This window comes from Vanellus vanellus (assembly GCF_965231255.1).
Source record: "Vanellus vanellus genome assembly, chromosome: 3".
NCBI lineage: Eukaryota > Metazoa > Chordata > Aves > Charadriiformes > Charadriidae > Vanellus > Vanellus vanellus.
In genome coordinates, this window is record NC_138907.1 from 47,746,675 (window position 1) to 47,771,348 (window position 24,674).

The 24,674-nt window shown below is 45.8% G+C and overlaps 1 protein-coding gene across 1 annotated transcript in view; it reads right to left on the reverse strand.

Moving 5' to 3' along the window:
- The window catches only part of PGBD5 (piggyBac transposable element derived 5), a gene marked incomplete at its 3' end in the record, with an annotated part of 67,976 nt that extends 44,028 nt beyond the window's left edge, over window positions 1–23,948 (reverse strand). Inside the window, exon 1 of the mRNA XM_082480832.1 lies at window positions 23,492–23,948. Within this exon, the coding sequence (XP_082336958.1) occupies window positions 23,492–23,936 (445 nt within the window). The 5' untranslated portion in view covers window positions 23,937–23,948. The remainder of the gene's footprint in view (window positions 1–23,491) is intronic.
- Between the last annotated feature and the right edge of the window lie 726 nt (window positions 23,949–24,674).

The window sequence follows — 24,674 nt, forward strand, 5'->3', positions numbered from 1 at the left end:
GTTGACACCTTTAATTATTTACTTAACTTCATTTCTGTGGTGAGAACTTACAACCTGCCAATCATCGTTTTCAACATCTAACAGAACCTCCCAAACACTGGTACAAGGTCTTATGGTTAGAATAATTTTAAAAAGCCAAACACCTTAAAGCAGCAGAGTCAATGCTGAAACAGTACCATATCGTGTCAGCTTACATAATCTTTTGCACATTATGCATTTGGCTGGGGGACTGAAAACGCTTGTCCCTCATCAGGGGAATTCCTGCTGCAGCATCTTCTATGGCAATAGTCCACTGCACTTTCTATTAACATTTTACTGCCCTCAACCATCACAGCAGATTGGCTGCTCTTGACTGTCCAGCTGGCACCGAGCATATCTAGCAGGTTAGAGACAACCATCAGCATGCTGACTTCATACATCATCTGTAATACAGCTTTTGGTAGATCACAGAGCAGTTACACATCTGGCCGTAGGCACAGCTGTGCACATTTATGAAATAACTCTACAAAGCAGCATAGATAGTTTTGTCAGCACAACTTCCACTACCAGCAGGGTGACCCTCATAACTAAATCCCAGAGGCTGCTTTGGGATGGTCCCATGGGGGAGCCTCCCAGCACAAGCAACTCTTGTCGATGCAATCCATCTTCACATCTTTCCCTCCTGGACCCCTGGTCTGTTCTAGTGCATGCTGTTCACAAATACCATTACCCACATGCAACTTGCTCCTTTCTGGCAATTTAAAATAAAAATCCACCTGTATAAGCATTAGCAATATTTGATATCAGGACTCTGCCTCCAAAGGGAGGGATTTTGCGTCTGAAGAAGAAAAAATAGCCTAGTATGTTTTCCAGGCAAATCATCAGGACATTTAATTTATCTTTTGTAAATAAAAGTCAACAAGCAAGTGACCCAACTAATGAGATGCTGAAAGCCTTCTTGTCAACTCCTGCATTTACATGCAACGCATATGCCACTGAAAAATAAACCTCTTGTTTTTGAGTAAGTCTCATGAGGAAATGTTTTTCTTCTTTGTTCAAAAATTGATTATTAAAAAAAAAGAGAAATAATTTATCAACTGGAAATCCAGACAGTTCCCTAAAGCATTAGAGACAAGCTTTTCATGCAAGAACATTTGTTTCAGTACAGGCTCTCCTATTGATTCCTCTCCATCCCACATGAGTCTAAGGTGGCTACGGCACTGGTCTCTGCAATTGCTTCCTGGCAGCTACAGCCTCTTCCTGGAGAAGATGGAGAATAGTTGTTAGGGTAAGCACATAGTCCCTAAAGCGTTCGATGCTACTTCCCACACACAGAATTAAGCACCTGCTGCTGCACCCACTTGGGAGAGGGTGACAAGCAAGGCACTCTTGCTGCAGCCCAGCTAGAATAGCCCAAAACCCAGAATCCACCCAAGGAAGCTGGTGCCAGAAGCTCTATGGGAATGATATTCAGGCTATTTTTCCAAACTTGCTTCCTTTGGGCTGTACCAGCCCCCTTTGGATTTTACCACTCTCTGTAGGAAAGCATGCACATACATTTCTAGGTGAGCTTCACAAACTGCCCAGTAAGACAAGGTATCTCTGCTGTGCTCACCATAGACTGGGAGACAAAGGAACTCTCATCACTTTAGAGATCATCATCATAATAAAATAAATCAACACTTCAGTCACAGGCACCCTCATTTGAAGGCTGCACTATCTCTATCAGAGAAAATCATAACACACCTGCATTTACACAGCTGCTTTTTAACTTGTAATTGTCCCACTGCATATTCTCCATGTTCCTCCCCAACACCCTCAAAAACCTTGGGACAAACAGTTGCAAACCACATGTTCCTTGCTGGTGCATTAGGCTTAGAGGAAGAATAAAGTCTAAGTATTTTCTTAGGAGAGCTAAAAAGATGCAAGTGGACGTCATGTATTTGCAATCTTTGCTAGGGCCGGGGCTCCTTTACACATGTACAGTATCACTTTGTGCGCTTTCTGTGTCCTTTTTGCTCTTTTACTCCTGCCCCTCTTGTTAGACTGCCTTTTCCCATCCTTGTTCTGCCTGTCCTTTGAAGTGACCAGTGCCACAGGCTGGCTGAACATCCGAACTCAAAACAGCCAAATGGATGGAAAGTTCAATAAATGACTTCTATATACCATGCACATCAACATCCCTAATCCTCTTACCACATGTAGCATACATGACACACTCCACAGCACTCCAACTGCTTAGGCTTCCAAATAACTCGTAAAAACCCTCAACTTCTCAGTTTTAAGAAATCAGAGCATTTCTTCACCTACAAATTGTAAAAAAAAAAAAAAAAAAAATTAAAAATGCAATCATCTGTGCAAAAAGGTGGATTTCCTACTTGTACTGCTTGTGTTAATTCCAGGGTGACGCAGACGCATTTACAAACCACTGTACCCCCAGGGAAGGCTTTCAGGGTGTTGTATGCGCAGAGAGCGAGCCCGAAGCACAACTTGGAGCTAAACAGTGCCTTGAAGTCAGAGCGGGATCTAGAAATAGCAGTCCCTCAGCCACACAGCTCTGCTCCTGCAACCTCTGCCCAGCTACTGTGCGCAGCCAAGGGAACTGCTCAGCACCCGGCGGCCAGGTCCCCCCACGGCCTCCACCGCGCTGCACAGCTGCCAGGGCACAAGCAGGCAGGAACCAGGCAATGGAACTAGGTTTGCAAAGAGCAGCATCACGTGTCTTCCTCCACAGGAAGGTGCTTCTCTCCTTCGGGAGAGATGCTTTGCTACTTTGGCACCGGGTACATCTCCTCAAGCACAGTCTTAGTATGCCGTACTCGTGAGATCAGGCAGGGAAAGTACTTGAGGCCACCAGACAGGCGCTGCTTACTGGTAGCCATCCATCAGACCAGATCACAGCTTCACTTAGAGATCATCTTCTCCACTCTTCTTGGGGGCTGCCAACATATGAACCAATAAAAGCTGAAAGACTCCGTAGGATTTAATCACTGTAAGGACATACCTCAGCTTATAAAAGGAGGAAGTAGCTTGTATGACATGTGGGTCGTATTAAGCAGCAGAGTGGAAGACAAAGCAAATAAATCTTTCTGCTATATAAAAACCAGGCCCAAACACCAGTTCCTCGAATCTGCAGGTATAATTATACAAGGTGCACCTGCAGGTAAATTTAAATTAGCAACATGAGAACAACCACCAAAATGTGTGTCCTTCTGCTTGCAAAGTGACAAGCACTTCACATTAAGGATTCCTATAGAGGCTTCTGGACATTATCACAACAGAAATAATAGCCTCCCATTCTGTAAGCACAGATTAGGACATTTATAGTGCGAAACCTCAATGACTGGAGCTTCACATTTCTTAGCTATATTCTTCTTATAGAAGACGCACACAGTCTTCGCAGTAGGTTTCAGCACAGATCTCGGATTGCTATACCAGAGCTAAATTCTCCACCATTTGGAAAAATCTGTCTGGAACAAAAGCCTGTGACTGATTAGAGGCCCTAGACAGAGTCAGCGGCATGCTTAAGGTAATGTTTTACTAACATACTAATAAGGAAGTTTCTTAGTATGTTTTTTCCTCTGTAAATTCTGGCCCCATGTCCTGTCCTGCATGCTGTTATCTACTTATAGATTGATTTTCTTAAAGGGAAAAATATGTAAGCTGCTGTTTTCATATCAGGCTGGCTTATGATTTCATGATATGGAGGAGTGTATTTACTTGGTGACGAGTAACTGGAAAAGTTCCCATTTAAATAAGGGCTGTGAATTTTGACTGCTGCTCAAAGACAAAGTGGTGCTTCCCTTCCAAACTTCCTGCCCACCAAACCAGAGCAAGTATTTCCTGAGTTCAGGAACTGGGAGTCAGCCTCCCTGAATATTTTTACTCTGTGACTGATACGCTCTGCTATCTTAGGCTAATCATATCACCCGTGCTTCTAGTTTAGTCATGTCTCAGGCTGGCACTGGGACCTATGCCCTGTTTTCCTTTTCTCTATTCTGCACATTCCCAGCCTTCCCCGGCTGCTTGCTATTATCTGACCCTGACCTTCCCCAGGCTCCACTTCTCTGCTGCTTTCCCCACCCTTCCTCCTGCATTTTTGAAACGCTGCCATACCTCAAAGTTTCCCACTCTCTTGGCATCTTACTGATGACATGAGGCTTATGTTAATATGAATTCTTCAAGTCCACAACTGCTGTTTCCAAGGATACATGTTTTGAGACAAGGATTAGCTGTCAGGTACAGAAGGTGGTCAGCTGGGTCAGAGGTGGTAAGGAGTGTGTCCAACTGTATGTTATTCAGTTGTAAGTCACAGAACAAAGACCTGCACCTGTGCCTGACCAGCCTGCGGCTGCTCAATTACAAAAATTAGATGTTCCAACATCCTCTGGTTCCTGTTCTACTTCTGGTTCCTTGTTCCCAAGCACTGGCCCATGTGAATTAGCACAGTACTGACATCTACGCTCAGACTTTCATACATCATTTTTCCATTAAACCTTTTCTGGCAAGGAATACCTAATTAGCAGGTAAGCACAGATCAAATACCATAACTACTGGTGAAGGAGGTCTGCCGCTGATGATTTTTCTCTTTCATTTTGAAGACAGTAATGTTACATTAAAGCATTGAAAGTTGTATTCCCTGACTCTTTTCCTACAATCCACCGGTATGAGCATGCCACACCTACACCCTCTTCAATCATTCTGAACATAATGGATGAAGCATTCAAAAATCTTAAAGTGTGGCTTCAAATTCTGTGGGCTTAAAAACAAAACACCAAAAGGGTGACGTACATATTTCTGCAAGTGAGCAAAGGGAGAAATGTGCTCTTCTACATAGACCAGCCAGCCAGCCCACCAAAATCAACATAATTTCATAGCAGATGTGAAACAACTCACATAGAGCTGCTGTTGCAAGTCCTTTTCTTGCCTTGGCCAGTCCCTGCTGGCAAGGAAGTGCTCCACATCTATGTGGTGCGCATCAGTGTTTATTTAGGACCACAACATTTTCTATAAGGAAAACTCAATTCTCTAAATGCCTCACAGCCTCCACTTAAATAACAAACAATTAAGGGTTATTTAAGCAAGTCACTGCTCTCACATGGCACCACTCTTCTTCCTTTTATTGCTACTGACCACAAAGCATCTCTGCCTTTTTACCACTGTGTTTTCTAGAAAGCTGAGACCTCCCTTCATGTCCTGAAACACTGCCTCAGTCAGCGTTCATTTATCAGAAACCCCAGTGTCAACCTGCTCTCCAGGAGAGATATGCCGCTGCTCCAGCCAGGATAACAGCATTGCAGCTCTGGCGTCAAGAATGCTCATCTCTTTCCAAACCCCCTTTCACTTTCTGATTTGTTTTTTAAGCACTATTTGAATATGGAATCCCGCAGGAAAAGGAATATCTGAGAACCTCAAGTTTTGATTGCTAAGTCTCTCCTTGGCTCTCTTGATTCTGTGTGCAGGAATAGCAAGGCAAATACAGAAGAAGAATATGTATCTCCCCAGGGAGCCTCCTGCTTCCTAAGCCTTCCAGATTTAACTGCTAAAGCTGGTTTTTTATTACAGACAGATTTGCTCCTTTGTATTGCCCTTCCACTTCCTCAGCTGCATGTTGCTATGTTCACAAAGGTCTCTCATTTAAACAACATTTCTCTCCATTTATTCTTTATTTATGTTGACTGCCTCATAAAATAAAATTAAGAAAAGTAAAGAGACCTGCTGCATCTCATTCAACCCCATCAGTGTCTTCCATCATTTCTGATCTGGCTCCTTTCCTCCTCACTAACTGTGAACAGCCCTGAATAGGGAGCATTTTCCATTCCATATCAAGAATTGATTACATTCCTCCCCTAGGGCCAGATTCAACGAGGTCCTTAAGTGCTATGACCCATCAAGGTTTTAGTGGGGGAGGGGGGGGAAAAAAAAAAAAGAAAGAGTGTCTTGAGATTATTAGCAAGGCTGGGCCTGGAATTTTTATAACCCAGTGTCTTCAAAACCTCAAGCCCGCTAGGCAAGCTAGAATGTTATTTATTTGGGGAGGAGGGAGAAGGGAGAGAGAAGACAGAGGAAGCAGGTGAACATACCACTTTCCATCACAGCTAAATGCTAGATCTGGGTCTGGTAGTATGCTTGGCAGAGAAAGGCAAGCTGCTGTGCAGAAATTCTCTCTCTGGGCTGGGACTGAAGTGGTCTGGCAAAATTGGACACGAATGACCACAGTCCTGCTTGCCAGGCACTCTCTGCTTGCCCACATATGAACTTCGTATCAAGATCCTTTCATAGCCCCTAGTGCAGTGGTCTCCAACGTGGGGTGCTCCCACCCCAGGGAGTGCACAAAACAATCTGTTGGGGTGCTGGAAGAAAGTATTTTTTGTACTGTTAAGAAATAAAATAAAATTTTTAAGTAGTGTTTATTTCATCTTTACCTCATCCTTTTAAAATTTCTATTTGTGTGTATGTTTTATATCATACGTAGTATATTAGCACAGCAGTACATGTATGTAATTTATACATATACATAGATTGGGGGTAGCTGCTCAAAAAACTTCTACTGATAGGGGTGTACGATCAAAAATGTTTGGAGAACACTGCCCTGGAGTTCATCAGTAATAGCATTTGGGACTAAAGCAGCCTAGCAGACACAGTCCACCCGCACTTCAGTAGCGAGCCGAGTGTGCACTTGAATCCTATAATCTTGAGCTGATCTACCTGTAGGTTTTATATCAGCGTAACCAGTTTGCTTTAAAGAGGAGTCATTTCCCTTTGCCCTCCCTAGAAAACTGTTCTTCTTAGAAGAACAGGAGAGTGGTGGTATCAGCCACAGTTACTTTTGTATTGGTGTATCATTCTGCTATTAGCGTGTTACTGGACTACATCATTAAAGCAGTACCACATATGCATTTATTTAAGCATGTGCTTATAGGCCTGGCTGGATTCAAAGGATAGTGTACTATATTAACATTCCTCAGCACTCACCTTTGAGGTTTTTAATTTGTGTCACTCACAAGTCAAAAGGATGTTTAACAGTCTGGTGTTTTTCCTCCAGTGGAAATAAGTTTCCAGAGCACACACTCACTGCGCAGTCAACCTTGCAAATTATTAGTCCTATAAGCAAGACCAAGTCTGTAATATGCATAGTGGTAGGAAAGGAGGGAAAAGTCTTTTTATCATAAAAATCCTCTGCAGTCTCTCCTCCAGCCCCTGGTCCTCCCTTCAGGGCCTTATGACTATCACTCAATAGATTCTGGTCCTTTTTCCTCAAACCTTGGCAAGCAAGTCGCAATTCGTGTTCTTCAGGGAACGTGGGATCTTCCTTTTCATCAGGGGTCTTAATGTTAGTTTCTACCACTTATACTCAGATCTGATAGCAAACTTATTACTGTTGTAAGTATATAAAATGTTTCTCAAAAGCTAATTAAATGCTATGTTTAGGGAGCAATCCAGTCACACAGCTTGCCATTGAGTTTTAGGCACATAACAGTGTCGGGCAATTAAGCTCCTTTGTCAAAGCAAACATGTTGTACTTTTCAACAAACATCAAAAAGGATTTCTTAAGAAATTTTTGAGGCTACAGTTTGGGAATTAGCTGACAACACTCAACTCTTTCAGGGTCTCCTAGGCTCCAGTCCAGCAGAGAGCATTTGAGGCAGATACTCAGACTTCAGCTACAGTGATCAAATTATTCTTGGGTACCAGTGCAACACTACACCGAAGTGCCTGTTTTTGAAGTGAGATTACGCATCTTTCTTATAGCCCAGGTTGCTCCAAACAAGTTAGCAGTAGAAATCCTACAATGTCAAGGGATACAGTCTGTACAAAACCAGGAACAACTATAAAAGAACGAGTAGTGAGTATAGTACAGAGTCACTAAAGACACAACAAAAGAGGCACTTGAAGACTTTTTACTTGAGTTAAAAAGCCTGCTTACTTTCTCCTCCCTCTTCTAAATTACAGACAAGGCAACTTACAATGGCTGTCTACACCAGCAGTCACAGAAAGCAAAACTTAAAATCTGTCTGTGTGTCTCCTTTCTTTAAGAAGCGTTCGAGCTCCACTAGTATGCAGAACAGCGAGTTCAGCTAGTCTCAAAGAGGAAAAGAAATGCAATAGCCACACCAAAACTACTTAAACAAACCTAACATTTTGTTTTATTTATAGAAATTATCACTTGGTTTTGGCCACATCCTCCTGCCTCTATAACCAACGTCTGGGCGAGAATAGGCTCTAGGATACACCATGCAAGTGAGGGAAGCACCAGACATAGGAGACCCAATTCCCATCCCCAATGACAGAGTTGAGGGAAGAGAAGGGAGAATATTTTTTAAACGTAAAGAATAGGGCCCATTACTCAGTACATTAGCCTCTAAACTTCCCCTAGGCAGCAGGAGCACAGACGCATTCACACCTCAGTCCCATTAAAATGCTCACTCAAAACTCTGTGCAGGGGCAGCTGACAACCCCAAAGTGCAACCTTCATCCCAGCAGAAGGTTGATTAATCATGGCATAACCAAACCCATAGATAAGCATCACTCATTAAATCTGAAACTGAAATTTTGTTGAACTGCACACTGCATTCCTTCCAGCTTTTTAACACTAAGTTTGATGTTGTGGTGGGTGTGGCAGTTGTCCACATACCCCGTCTCCTACACACTCAGATCTGGAATATCAGCTGTAGTGGGTGTGGGTGAGCAGCATGGTCAGGGGCATCTGGCCATCACTTTGGTGTGTTAGAAGTACCAGCTGTCATCTTTATGTGACACTATGAATGCAAGAACAGGCAGAGTCTGGTTTCACATGGCCTTGTCTCTCAACATTGACTAGCTTTTTCATCGCAGGAGATGGTCTTAGAACCTGTAGGCTCTTCTCACTGCAAACGTGCTGTCTAATACGGATTGAACTCGAGCAAGCTATCTTTCAGCAAGGGCAATTCAAAAGGCTATCACACCCTCATCAGCTATTTTTGCCTAAAGTAGATGACAACTCAATACCTGGAAGACCTTTACCTTCTCCTCCCACAGGAATGGACCTGGGCACAGGGGGCAGAGCAAAACTGCAAAAAGCCTGGCTTACTAAGCAGCAAAACTTGAACAATGAACCCCTGCTCCAGACTACCTGCAATTTTAACAGGTACAATGGAGACATGGTGTCCAGCGGAGTCTAGAAGAATAAAAAAAAAGGAAGTTTCATAGGGACTAAGAACCTGAAGTTAAAATCTGGAGTATCGGTGGTATCTATATTAAGATATAAGAGAAACATTCGTTTTTATGACAGCAAAGGATTCTAGGAAGCAAAATACAATTAGAGAAACTAAATGCTGTAGCAGAGAAGAGCAGGTTAGGAAAAGGTTATAGTACAGATTAAAAGGATTCAGTAGAAACAGAAAGCTTCAAAGTAAAGTTTCGAACAGCTTTTGTTATACTTGTTTCTTTCTCCTTTTCTGATTAAAGTATTGTGCTGAAGCATTCTCCCTTTAGCTGCCCATTTCAGCTTAAAAAGAAAGAATCCCATCTCCTTTTTATCCTAGGAAGAAAGCTGACATCAGAACAATTGGTAGCGCACTGCTCGATGTCAAGCCGCCCCAGGTCAATACTCAGACCCCTTTTGAGTCAGCCTTTCAGCAAAAGACCTGAAGAAAAGGTGCGGTTTGTATTTTAACATTTCACTCACTCAACTGCAATATCTGCCCATAAAATGCTATCAAATGTTTCTGCTTCAGCATACAGTACAAATGGCTACTTTTAGAAAGAAACTAATGCTCACTTAGTTTCCTTTCATTGATTCAGGGAGTGATAGCCAACAGCCAAAAGGAAAAGAATAGGAGTTAAACACTGGTACAATCTCAACAAAACACTAACAGTGTCGAGTCCATTTCATATTCCTAGAACAATTTCATATTCAGTACCCACTTTGACAGTACCAATTCAAAAATATCCATAGCTGAGTATTTTACACCCACCATCTGTCCCAAAAAGCAAGTAGGTGCTTGCACTATAATTTGCGCTTGACAAGAGCTCAATGTGGTTTGTATTTATCCCAGTCTAGTGGGATTGTAGGATTAGGTACCTCTGTCTCCTCTTTACCCAGATCCTTGACTGAGAGAGGAGTTGCCTGGATGAAGGTAGGTGACTTTCAGAAAGAGAACGTTTCATTTTTTACTAAAACATGGAACTAGAACTGAGTGTATGATCAAGACACTAACTGGCAATGCAGGGCTGATCATCTTACTATATAATAGCTGGATTTGTTGGCCAAAATAAATCTTACAGACAAATAATGAAAGTTTTTCTCTAATTATCTGCTCAAATCGGAGACAGTCTCTCATTATGCAGAAAAGTGATGCACAACTGACTTCTACACCAGCAGTTTTCTAGGTAGCGTTAGGCAGGTTTTTCATTATCTTTAGCGCAGATAGTGATATATTAGTACCTTTAAACAAGGAACTATAAGATCTTACTTGGAACCCTGAGCACTTTGCCAACAAAGAATTGACCCTAAGCTGGGAAAGATAGAGTACTACTACAAGAAGTAGGGGTGTATTCTTGCAAGGGAAGGTTGTGAAGGAAGGTTGTGAAGAAACCTGTTACTTTCTCATTTTTAGCCTAAGGAGGAAAAAAATAAAAAAGAAGCAAATCTCTTAAATATATTTGAAGTGAATATCAGGAAAAGAGAAGACCTAAGTGCCAATAGTGCTCTTTGCAAGATGAAACAGATTTGCAATGCTCACAAAGAAGTGAAGAAACACCCTTCTGATACCCAGTCCATGAACTGGAGAAACATGGAGTAGGCATTCTGTTGTCCCTTCTTGCCAAGACATCTGTTATAAGGTCATCAGTTATTGCAGGTGTCTGGAGTATGACTTAGCTGGGGCTATTCCAGACCTGTGCTTTTCTTCCTCCACACATCCATCCTCATGGTCTAAAGAGGTTTGTGTTGGGATTCAGCTGCAAGGAGGCTCTTCACATCTCAAAAAGAGTCACGGACAAAGACAAGTACAAACCTAGGCACCACCGGATGATGCAGTAACCAAGTGCCTCCCAAGGGTAGCATTGCTAATCTCACAAGTATTTGGGTAGTGTTGTATCAGGCATCCCTGGCCTAAGAAGATTAGTGTTTTTGACATACAGAAGGAGGCTCAGAATTAGTCATTTGAGTAGATATACAAGATTCATGGACACACAACTCATTACCATAGAAGTGAGGGTGAGAACAATACCCCAAGTAACTGTCAGGTGTGCCTGGGCCACTTTACCAGGGCAAAGGGAAGGAAGGAGTTTCACCTTAATGGATCAGGAAGTCTTCTGCAAGCACGCAGCTCCTTCCCACAAGCTATACAGCTTTCTCCCAGCTCCCAAAGCTGACGCAAGGGATGCAAGTAGCAAGCCTTTTGCGTAGCACTCCAACATACAACTTGCCACTAAGCAGCTTCCCTAGTCTTTGCATTTATCTTAACCAATCTAAAACACAGGAGAAAAGTGCTGGAAGGGACCTCAGGAAGTCCTTTAGTCCAGGCCTCTATCCCCATTCAGCCCACATACCGGGTGTCAGTCTGCTACAACAGGTTAGCACCACTTGTCCTTACGCTTCCAGTGACACACCTCATGTCTTCTGCAGCACTGCACTGTCTGTTTGAGAGTTTCTATCATGTCTGATTTAACAATCCATCAATTCAGTTTATACCTGTTATTCCTTATATTCAGTTTTCAGAGCAGGTAAGGCAAATTATTCCCTCTCCTATAAGAGCCCTTACTTAACCATATGGCCACTTAGCTTAAAAACCAAATACTGAAAGGTGGTCCAGTTAGTATATTTTCTCCTTTCAGTGCTTTCTCTTCACATTTGACTATTTGCTTCTCACCTGGGTTGGTGACCTAGACTCTCTCTCCTAAATGGCAAGCCAGTCTCATTGCAAGTCTTGTACAATCTGCTTAAATATCTGGGGAAGATGTTTGCCTTTTCACAACAATATGACACTGAGTCACATTTGTCTCGTGTTTAGCTTCAACCTCCGGTTCCTTTTCCACCTAAACAGTTCTTCCCCTTCCCCTCCATTTTCCACCTCTGCTGTTAGTCACTGCTGCCTTCACACTAAGCACTTCTCTCTTGCACCATGCCCTTTTTCTCCCCCTGGGCTATTTCAGGCTGTCAAGAACCTTGCAAATTCTCAGCCTGTCCTCCAGTGTACATGGAGTCACTCTCAACTTCATGTTATCTAAAAGTTTAATAAACAAATTCAGTAAGTCCACCTCCATTCAGGAAGGTGGTTTCAAATTCTCATTAAATGAAAAAAAAAAAACCAAAACCAACTTTATTCCATCAGAACATTAAGCTTTTGCCAGATCTTTATGCAACACATTTTTGAATATACTGGGCCAGACCTTATCGAATTCAAACGGAGACAGAAACAGACATTTGCAGTAATGACAATTTGAGTGAGAATACCTGACAGGGAGTAGATGGTATTTATTCAGCCAGATGTTTCTGCATCTGCCTGCTTCTCCCCCCTATATATATTTTAATCTCTGCAAGGTTTATTGCAACAGATATAGAGTAATGCAAAACACAATGTGAAACTCAGAGCTAGTAATGCAGAGATGGTTCCTGCCTCAAGAATTTGCCCCCGATTCAGTGTAGAAAACAAGGAGAGAAGTCTGACGGGGAACGCAGTGATTATGGCGGGCCTCTGCAAGGCTCAGATAGCTCCTAACTACACACAACCGCTCCAGGCACCAAAGCCACCACAAGCTGGTACCTTGTTTCACATATGAGAAATAAACACCAAAGGTTATTTGAACCAAAAGGAACTTGCAGGGCACATACGAAATAGAAAGGTAACGAGAAGACAGTGCTGTCTCACAGCCGCTCTGTGGCAGCAGCCAGGCTCTCCATGGCCGACGGGAGGGCTGGCTACCAAAAGCCAGAGTTGTAGGGACAGGGTAAGGAGAGCCTCGAGCCACTGGGAAGTGGGCTGGAAAGGTGGCCCAAACAAGCACTGCCGAATTCTTTCTCAACCTTTTTTTGTGGAAAAGACATTATAGGAAGTCACAGCTTTTGCCAAAGAGCTTGTTTCAAAGAGCTGCTGCCACTGCCCCAGGGGCACCACCATGCCTGACTGTCCCTGCTCGGCCCCCTTGGCCCAGGACCCCATGCTGGCCCCTGGGACCGTCAGCCCTTGCTCCATGAGGGCCAGCCACCAGCTTCCCACAGCCCTGCCCAGCCATGGGCCCAGCCACCCTGACCCTGCCTCTGCCTGTCCCCAGGGAGGTGCCCGATGGCCGAGGCTGCCCCGGTGCCCTCGGCTGCAATTGCCCTGGCTGGGGTGGTAGGGCAGGCCCTGGCTGCCAAGCCTTGCTCTGATGGACCCCCTTGGGGAGCCCCCAGACCCATGGGGCACAATGACAGGGCTGCTGTAGGGGTTTGACAAGCTGTTTTAGACCATCTCTGATGTCAGTTTAAGTGTGAGTCATTACCCAGTAGTGCAGAGGCAGATGAAGAAAGGGCTTTTTTGAGAGGGTCATTCCTTATTTATCAAGTACAACCCTGTCAAGTGGAAAGAGCAGAACGTCGTTTACTCCAAAACCCATCACTCTTTTCCCAATGGGGTAGATGCGTGATATGCTTAAAGCTGCCTCCCTTCCTTACCCTTAAAAGAAAGGTCTGAGACTATTTCCAGCAACGTTAGCACCATGAAAATAGCTACAGATCACTCAAAGGCACTCCAAGTCTTAGTGCTTAATTTCTTTTAATCTCAAAGTCAATGACAAGAGGGAATTAATGCAGATCTCACAAGTATAAACCTTCAGACATTGTATTTTACTACATAATAGGACAAGTTTAGAACTAAGGAATAACTACAAAGCCCAAGAAATAGGGAAAAGTCTTCAGTTTAAGGGGGTCTTCTCATTTAGTGATCCCATTCAGGAATACAGAACAGCAAACTGGAACCCCTTTGAAAGACTAAATAAGAATTTCTATCCACCTATGTATTTATATCCATAATGCAACATATCCAGCATGACAGATGTTAAGAGCATCTTACATTTTTCAAGGTCATCTTGGGAATTTCTGGCTGCAAACCAAAGGTAGTTCGTTTTCGCCAGGCCACTGCAGCAAGCAAAGGTTTATGAACCACCACCCTGCCCTCTGGGGAAGGCTGGCTACCTCCTGCCATGCAGTCCAGTTGAACCCTTTTCCCTGTATGGGGGCAGAGTAAGTAATCCTAGATCCCCATCTCAAATGCCGTATGCATAAGTGCATACATGCATGAGTTTCAATACATATAACCTCTTCAAAGTAGTTTTTCAGGGCACGAACTGACAAGAATACCATTGCTCAAGCCCTGTATCAGCAGGGTGCATCCAGCAGCAGACAGCACCATGACACCAATGGGAACAGCCACATGCCCACAGCCACACACTACACACCTACAGGTGCTACCCACCGGGAAGTTAGCCAGCATCTACCTTTCAAAAAAAAGCAGAGATGACTATACACACTGGAGAGTCAGACTTTCCACAACAGTGAATTTTGTAACTAACTCAAAAAAAGAAAGATATTCTCATTTTTTGCTCCAATTTAATCTTTCATACACGCCCACCTCTCTGCCATATGTAATCAGAAATGAATCACAGTTATAACAGCAGCTACTTTAAGTCTGTTTTCTGCTTCTTCTTCACTAGAAATAACCCTTCCATTTGTGCCCACTGATGGGCTCACTGTATGTTTTATCTCAGTCCACTCATCTTCCTGTCCAACCCACAGCTAATTCCCCCCATGCACACAGACATACACAATATTCTTTGCTTCAGCGTCTCCTGTGTACCCAAATCTGATGTGATTTTTTGCATCCTTACAGTGAGCCTGATCAACTACACTTCAGTTAGCCCAGTTTTCAACAGCCACTGCTTTGTATTGCTTGCTGAATAGAAGTTACTTGGTTTTGTTCTTTGTCCTTCTCAATGGCAAACATAGTTTGTCAATATAGGTCATATGAATCCCTCATGCAGTCCAAGAAAGCAGAATTGAAAGCATGTTTTCTATCACGTGCCATTAATACCAGTTGTCTTCACAGAAAATCAGGAGATAATCCAGGAGTAATTTATACAGAGCCAAAATAAGCTAAGGAGCCTTCCAGGCCTATTTCCCTGCAGCCTCTCAATCAAGCAGCTCTGGCTTTGTTTTTAAGGACCCACTCAGTTATGTGGCCGTTCATTTTCAGATAGAGCCAATGACTGATTAACATCCTGTTCTTTAAGGAATACGAAGTGGGAGCTTGGATAAGCTCCAAGAAAGGATGCCTTGCCACAAGGAAGTGAGATGTCAAATGCTAGTATTCTCATGCACTTGTCTTAGCCATGCATTCCTTTTGAGCCCATCTGTTCTGCTTTCTAGTAACATGCCCAATCTTTGGCACTATTCAGAAGGATGAAGTGTTTTAGGGGTTACATTCCACTGACCTCTAGATAAGATGTGTAGCTGTATCCATGATTACCTTCCCTTTGGGAAGCACCTTGTATTTCCAAACTGCTAAATCTATCTGCTCCAAAATTTTGGAAGCTTGAGCATGGCAGGGAAAGAAAACACCTACATGAACAAGCACACCCAAGAGAAGTTTCCAGCTTCTTTTAAGTCTATGGCATCCAGGACAGCTTCCTGTGACCTAGCAGTCTATACAGAACCAGCAAGTCAATTCCACTATTAGCATCCTCATTAGACTCCGCAGAGAAGCTAATTTCGTCCCCAGGTTGACTTGGAGGTATGCAGACAAGGAAATTGTTTGCTGTACTGTTTCTGTGATGTTGACAAAAGGACATGAGTAACTGTAGGAACTAAACTTCCCCTTTTAAATAACCCCATCAATAGCTGCAAGGGGAAAAGACCCACTTGATACAGTGACAGATCTAGAAGTAAATATGCTTTTTCTCTGTAAAAGGCTAGATGGTGTCTATGGAGAAGATGTTGATCTGCAGTGTTTATATACTTTCATCTCTCAAGTACTGACCAAAACTGGTTCTCTGTATAAATGCAGAACAACAGTTTTTTCCATGAGGTTTATCAACACTGGGTTATTCTCCAAATGCATGTTCAATACCAGAGGTATGGGCAAAAGAAGGAAGGGAACCCAGATATAGCTAAGTTGCACTAAATTTTAGAATCAATAAGGCTGTCATGTCATGCACTTGCATCACTTCAGTGATGATGGAAGGAGAAAAATGTGCTTTAAACCCAGTAAAGCCACCTGAAGAGCACATTTAGATTTCGTAAGACATGAGATACTAAGTCTTTGCATAATTCACTTATTTAGTAAAACTTCAAACCTTTAAGTCATCCTATAAAGGATCTGCAAAGTAGTAGTGTGCATCTTTGTGAGGTACTTATCATAATGACAGCACCACAACACTTCTAGAAAGATATAAGTAATTTCTACTTAGAATGCCAGAGCAGATTATACATATACACAGTTTTTTTCCCCAGTATCTCCCATGGTTATGCAAGTCAAAAGCAGCTAATTTCTCTGATGACATAAGTAAGCAAGAACAAGTCACATCAGCAGCGCTTTATCCACTTACAGTCAGAGAATGCGGCCTAGATATTTCTGAAGCAGAATCTGCCATAAGCGACTAAGGAGCTTTCATAGCTTTTCTTCCACCTCTGGAATCTCTAAGTATTGACCTCAATCTAATAAGACTAAAGCCTTCAGATTCAATTCAGGACTTGAACCAAGATCACCACCACTGTAAGATGGTGATATGTATATGGCCTTCTTTTACGGCCCAGCCTGACCCAAGAGCTCTTCCCCCAGGCTCCCTGCTGCTGCAATGCTGCCTTCCCATCTGCATTTCCATGCTTTCGGGAAAAGTATGTGCATTGGATCTCCTCCTACCTCCTACAAAGACTTTCCACAACTCTCTGCCCAGTTATGATTATAGCCATTCAAATAACAATTGAAAGCCTTTCTCCCCTTACCTGTATCACTTTCCCCTCCTTTGATTATTTAACTTTAACAGAACTTTAGCTCTGCTAAAACTGTTTAGAACACAGGTCAAATCAACAACTCCATGCTATATCAATATATATTGTATCATATGATTTACTGGAGACTAACTTGAAGGAACTAAATTAGTTTTCCTTATTCATAAAATAACAAAGCTACTGAAAAAAATCCAATCAAGAGTGAAGTCTTATCAGCTGACATGCAAACAGACACTTGTGATTAAACATAAGAAAAATCTTTTTACTGTGAGGGTGGTCACAACCTGTAATTTAAAGCTGTGCCTTGCTTCCTTGGCTTTATCTGGAACATGCAGGCTCATTTCATCCCTCAGATAACATACTCTCCCTCGTGCAGAAGATCATCTCTCGTGTGGCAGCCACAATGGAATAAATGACTGTTTCCCATACCCTGGTCTTTCCGGAAAAAGAAACTCTCATTTAAAAAAAAATTTAAAACTACTTTAAATACTTATTTAAACCTCTTCAAGGTGACAAGGAGAGCGTGCTTGCTAGACTTCGTCTATGCAACTTCTCCCTGAGACCATGCTGTTCTACTGGAGCGTGTTCTTCAAAGATGGTAACTTACAACACGCTTAGTGTCTCAGAGAAATACTCTGGAAATCCATAAAAAGCTAGTTACACTCTGTAAATGCAACTTGAAGAGGAGCTGCTATGCTCTTTCAACAAGGAACATTTTTAACATTTTGTCCTCAGGTCTAGGCTTAAGAACAGGGTTTGGAGTGCATAAAAAATAAAAGAACACAGTCACATTGATTGGCTGTAACTTTGAGGACTTCAGCATTAACTTTTGCTCAGACTTCTCTGCTATTGCTGAACCCTAAAATATTATCCCTAACAATAGGAAGTGCTCTTACATCTGAGGTCCAGTTTTCTGGTCACTGAACTATATGGATATAGGAACCATTGGACTCTAGGAAGAGAACGCCAGCTACCCCAATTCAGGAACATCAAGCTGCAGTGATACCAGGGTATTTGCACCTTCTAATACCCTACACAATGAAAGGCCAGAACCAATAGTGCCTCTGCGTGTTACGGAACATTTCCTGGCCAGATAAATGAGCTAACAAGGGAAAGCACCATTCAGAGCCACCCCGCTCTTGAAGGAAGGAAGAGCACACCAATTAAGTCTGAGGCAGGAGCGACCAGAAATAAAGAGTTTGTGTTGAGTTATTGGCATTTACTAGCTTGTCACTAAAGTAATAATAGTTGCTCGCTTGTTGTGTCCATTTCAATTATGCTTTCCCTATCCTAGCAGCACTTTGTTCTCTTATTCTTTCTGCACTTCCACAAGTAGCTCTGTCCTGCCCTCAGAGGAAGGGAAGCCAGGGGAGCCCCAGCTATCCCTCCTTCCAGAATTAAAGTACTATTTGGGCCAAGGTCAGACCTCCTTCCCTAGAACCCTATCTATTTGTATGTTCACTTCCCAACAAATCAATTCTGCTTCCCCTTCACAGGGAAGTTTGGAGAAAATGAGAAGGGAGAAGCCAAAACGTGCCTGGATACAACATTTGATGCTGGACATCATCATACTTTTATACACACATGTTGACCTACCCATGGACCTGCTGTAGCCAAGCATTCAGGGAATACATTTCAGCAACTGCCTCCAAGAGTGGGACCAGTGCTGTTTAACATCTTTGTCAGTGATATGGAGAGTGGGATTGAGTGCATCCTCAGCAAGTCTGCCAACAACACCAAGCTGTGTGGAGTGGTTGACACACTGACAGGAAGGGATGTCATCCAGAAGGACCTGGACAGGCTGGAGAAGTGGGCCTGTGCAAATCTCATGAAGTTCAACATGGACAAGTGCAAGGTCCTGCACGTGGGTCAGGGCAATCCCATGCACAAATACAGGGTGGGCAGAGAATGGATTGAGAGCAGCCATGAGGAGAAGGACTTGGGGGCATTGGTTGATGAGAAGCTCAACATGACCCAGCAATGTGCGCTCACAGACCAGATAGCCAACTGTGTCCTGGGCTGCATCAAAAGAAGTGTGGCCAGCAGGTCGAGGGAGGTGAATCTGCCCCTCTACTCCACTCTGGTGAGATCCCACCTGGAGTACTGCATCCAGCTCTGGAGCCCCCAACATAAGAAGGACATGGACCTGTTGGAGTGAGTCCAGAGGAGAACCACGAAGGTGATCCGAGGGCTGGAGCAACTATGAAGACAGGCTGAGAGACTTGGGGTTGCTCAGCCTGGAGAAGAAAAGACTCCCTGGGGACCTTATAGCGGCGTTGCCATACTTAAAGGGGGCCTACAGGAGGGATGGGGAGGAACTCTTTATCAGGGAGTGCAGTGATAGGATGAGGGGGAATGGCTTCAAACTGAAAGAAGGTAGATTTAGATTAAATATTAGGAAGAAATTCTTTACTGTGAGGGTGGTCAGACACTGGTACAGGCTGCCCAGAGAAGTTGTGGATGCCCCATCCCTGGAGGTGTTCAAGGCCAGGTTGGATGGGGCCTTGAGCAACCCAGTCTAGTGGGAGGTGTCCCTGCCAACCTAAACCATTCTATGATCTCCTAGCCACTGCTCGTATCCCAGTACTTCAGAACTCACATTACTGCTTTGATAATTGTCATAGACACTTGAGCTCCCTCATTTCCTCAACCTATTTTAATCAGAACTACACAGTGACACTAGTCACCAGTTTAAAAATCAGGTCATCACAATATGGTTGGGATTTTTCTCAGTAACTAAAGGGAATGATTTCACAGAGTAGCTTCACTGGAAATAACATGAAGTGCCAGCAAGCCATCTGTTCTAACCTCTGTGTTAAAGTTAACAGCTATTTTGGATTTCCACAAAGGAAGTCAGCTAAAGCTATTCATGATTTGGTTTCTTCCCCCTCCAGGGAGTCTAAGCACCCTCTATTTTTATTAAATGGAACAGAAACAACAGTAAGTGGAGATCCCTGAAAAAGGGCCAGAAAAAAAAAAAAGTCAGGGACACAAGCAGCAGAGTGTTGCATAGCTATTCCATCCAGTCACTTCTCTCCTGACACAAAAGTCAATCCAGACTTTTCCCAGTTTGTCAGAACACATGGGCAAGGCAGGTGTCATCACGAACACACGCAGTGACTGAACCATCTGAACCATCATACTGAACCATCTAACACTGCCAGCAGTCCCCAGCACATCTGGGCTTCTAGTATATTTTTGAGATGAAGTATCAGTTAGCCTGTCTGTCCTCTGGACTAATTCTACAGATGGATACAATATGCTTTTAAGACATCAGTTTAATATTGAGGATGGGAAGGGAAAGACAGTATTCAGTAATTTACAACAACAACAACCACCACCTCAAAAAACCCCAACCCAAAAAACAAAGTGATGGCATTGTCTATTTCTAGTTAAAAAGTCCTCAAGAGTTTAAGCGGCTCTTCATTTTATTCTTGGGAGCTTTAACTCATTCTTGTTAACTAATTTAAACCTTTTTCTCTTCTGTTGTAGACAGTAAATTATCCATGGCCCAGCAATGTGCCCTTGTTGCCAAAAAGGCCAATGGAATCCTGGGCTGCATAGGGAAGAGTGTGGCCAGTAGGTCGAGGGAGGTCATTCTGCCCCTCTACTCTGCACTGGTGAGGCCACAACTGGAATACCGTGTCCAATTTTGGGCTCCCCAGTTCAAGAGGGACAGGGAACTGCTGGAGCGAGTCCAGCGAAGGGCAACTAAGATGATTAAGGGCTTGGAGCATCTCCCTTATGAGGAAAGGCTGAGAGAGCTGGGACTCTTTAGCCTGGAGAAGAGAAGGCTGAGGGGAGACCTTATTATGGCGTACAAGTATCTAAAGGCTGGGTTGAAGGAGGATGGAGCCAGACTCTTTTCAATGGTTCCAAGTAACAGGACGAGGGGCAATGGGCACAAGTTAGAACACAGGAAGTTCCGTTCAAATACACGGAAACACTTCTTTACGGTGAGGGTGACAGAGCACTGGCACAGGCTGCCCAGGGAGGTTGTGGAGTCCCCTTCCCTGGAGATTTTCAAGACGCGCCTGGATGCAGTCCTGAGTAATGTGCTCTAGGCAACCCTGCTTTAGCAGGGGAGTTGGACTAGATGATCTCTAGAGGTCCCTTCCCACTCTGATAATTCTGTGATTCTCCTCTGCACCTTCCCTTTCATGAAGGGGCAGTCTCCCAAACCTAACAGCTTGACACTAGATTTGACCCTAGTCTGATTCAAGGATTTATTTCCAGCATTGACGTAGCTGAAGTCTCTTGAGACTTCAGTCCACAAGGACATTTGTCTTCTGGCATCAGATGATGTCAGGTATTGCCACTAGGATTCTTCTCTTGAGGTTTTGACCCAAAGGCTGCACTTGGAAGTTTTGATGCTACCCAAAGATAAGTTTTATCTCAGTCTCATGAACACCTCTTCCTTTTAAGCTCAGAGCCTAGAAAGAAAGGATTCTTAAATCCACCACATCTGAACTGAGACTACAGCTTTGTTAGTGCTCCATGTCTGACCCCGCATTTCTTGCTCGTACTCCATTAGTGACTGAAAGATGTGCTGTCACTGTAAGGGACACCTGTCTTCACTTCAGTGGAGACCTTTAGTTCAGTGGGCATGGATCCAAACTCTTAGGTCAGAACAGTGTCCAATGAAGTGACAATCCTCCCAGTACAAGTATGCTTAGTGCAACTCCAGTTGTGATAGATGCACAGCCTAAACCCAGTCCATCTACAAACTAGGATTATAGGAGTTTAGTTATATACAATGCTTGGAATTTGAGTAGTCAAAGAAAAACATACAACAGAGGGTACATGTTTCACACATATTGAAGCGCAACACTAACTGAACTTCAGCTAAACCAAATCACCGTGCTATGAAGAGCATGCAGCATCTATCACCATGATCAAAAGAATGAAAGGGCAGCAGCAACCTCTTCTCCATCTACTAGGAGGAAATATTCACAGCGATAACCATGCACCTTCATCAAGAGTTATCTGCATCTATTTCTGACAACCATAAATGAGACTCATTTATTTCAAAGGAAATATGAATTCCTGAATTAATAGGTCATCAGCTTAATTCTTTTCCAAACCACCATTAAAACAATAATCCCAGTTCCATCTATGTTAAAATGGTATTACTATAAAATAATGATATGAAGGAATAAACCAGCAAAGGCAGAGAAATTAAGTGAGAGTTGATGCTGAAATAGCGTCACACCATGAAGCCTACAGTCCAGAACCTGATTTTAGAAATGCTTAGGAATTAGAATCATCAATAAAACTTGCAGAGTTCTTAAAAGAGGCACATCAGCTTGATATTTAAATATTTTCACAGTGTCTATCTATTTCTAGAGGTAGATGCAACTTCTATTCGCACATCTGTCAGAAGCATGACAGAACTTTCTCTGGGCTCTGGTGCTACCTTATACCCCATCCCAAGCTCCTTCCTCAAAGAGGTTTCGGCCTGTTCCACCGCATAAATTTCAGTGCACTACACCAAGTCTAGCAGCAGTCTCCTGCATTTACCTTTTCATAGCAAAATGAAGGAATTAAGCACTACACACAAAAAAATAGTGAAGACAAGCAACCTTAAGACGGGCAAGCCATCAGCTCAGTTAAGGATGACAGCAACCATCACATCCTGTTCTGAGATGCAAACGGTTGGGTTTTTTTTTTTTTCACGTCCCAGCTCTTCATAACCATTAATTTTTTCTAGCAAAGCCTTGCTGCTTGCTACACAGTCAACTTGGTTGTTGAGGCCTGCAGACAGATATGTTATAATGGCTCCGTAGGAAGACTGGTGGTACAACTTGCTATACAAGCCAGTCCCCAGAGATCCCAACGCTGTGCGCTGCTGCGTCTCACGTCACATCAGTTCACCGCTCTCTTGGTTTTCACTCTGGCGAAAAGCCGTGCAAGAAGGCTTAAGCTCAGGGACGGCCGCGCAGAAAGCCTTGCGGCCAGTGGGAACCCCTGTCCCATTCCAGTGTGACCCTCCCGCGCAGCCAGGTCACCTGCAGCGCCCAGACCCGCGGCTTTCCCCACCTGCGAGCAGGGGCGAGGAGCCACCTGCCACAGCAGAGCGCTGCCAAACCCGGGGCCTGCGCTGCGCACCCCGCTGCGGGGCGAGCCTGCCCGCTCCCCGTGGGCATCCCCGGAGCTGCGGCCGCTCGGGGCCACCGCTACAGCGCCGGGGAGGGGATGCCTGTGACTAAGCACACGCGGCCTCCCCTCCCCTCGCCCGCCCGCTCCCTGCCCCCGCCAGGCTCTCCCCGCACCAGCCGGGCCGTTCCCGAGAGGGTACCGGGCAGGGGGCACCTGCCTTCCCCCCGCCTCCCCGAAGCCAGGGGCCGGGCACCAGCCCAGGCCGACGGCCGGGCCCGCAGGGGCTCTCCCCGCTTCCCGGCGCCGCCGTCCACGGCTGCGCCGCGACCCAGGCCTCGGCGCCACGCTCCGGGCAACCCCCGCGGGGCAGCCCCGCTCCCGAGGGCCGCCCGGAGCCGCCCGGCCCCACCGCCGCCTGCCCCGGCAGCCCGCCCTCCGCCGTACCGCTGCCATCCTTGAAGTGAGGGGGTGGGACGTCTCGCAGCGACCGGGTCCAGCCCCCCTTCTCCGCTTCCTCCTCCTCCTCCTCCTCCTCCATAGGGCCGGGGCCGCCCGGCACGGCACTGCCGCCGCCGAACTGCCGCTGCCGCCGCCGCTCCGCCGGGGTGGCCGCTGCCCTGGGGGCGCGGCGCCGGGCCGCCCTGCCCCGCGGGCCCGGCCCCTCCGGGCGCCCCTCGTCCTCCTCCTCGTCGTCCTCCTCGTCCTGGGAAGAGGCGGGGGAGCGGGAGTCGGCCGAGGTGCTGTAGAAGGGGTTCCCGCTGCTGTCCTGGCCCGACTCCCCGAAGACGTCGTCGGAGATTTGCAGGCTCTCGTAGCGGGAGCGGGCCGCCTCCAGCAGCGACAGCGCCTTCCTCCGCCCCGGCCCGCCGCCGCCGCCCTCCGCCATCATCTCGGCCGCCGCCAGCAGCCGCCCGCGCTCCCCTCGGCCCGGCTCGGCCGGGTCCTGCGGCCGCAGGCAGCAGCCCAGCAGCAGGAGGGGCTCGGGCACGGCGGCGGGCAGGCAGGGACTGGGGGGAGCCCCGCCACTACCACCACCGCCGCCGCCGGGGCTGAGCCCTGCCTCCCGCTCCCGCCCGCACCACCCGCCCCTGTGTGTGTGCAGGGACATGGGGGGAAGGAGCCAGCTCAACATCTCCAAGTACCACATCCAGCCAATTACCGCGGCAATCCGCGCCCGGGAGGTGGGGTTATATGGGCGCCGCGGGCCAGCGCGGACCGCCCACCGCCCGCCCTGCCGCCCGCCGCCGCTCCGCCCATTTAAAACCACAGAGCCGGCAGCAGCGGGGCCGCCGCTGCGCGCCGCCGCCGGAAGGGGGGACCCTGCGCCGCGCCCGGCCCCGGCCCCGGCCCCGGCCCCGGCCCCGGCCCCGGCCCCGGCCCCGGCCCCGGCCCCGGCCCCGGCCCCGGCCCCGGCCCCGGCCGGAGCTGTCCGCCGGCCCGCAGTGCTGGAGCCGGGCAGGGCAGAGGCGGGAGCGCTGGCCTGGGTGCTTACAGGCCCGTCGGTAGCGCCCGGTGTGCCGGGAGGGTGGGTGAAGGGCTCCCGCGGGCAAGGGGCCGTTGGCGGGGGCTGGCTGCCGGGCACCCCCCTACAGCCGAGGCCTCCCCAGGGAGGAGAGAGGCGCTGAGG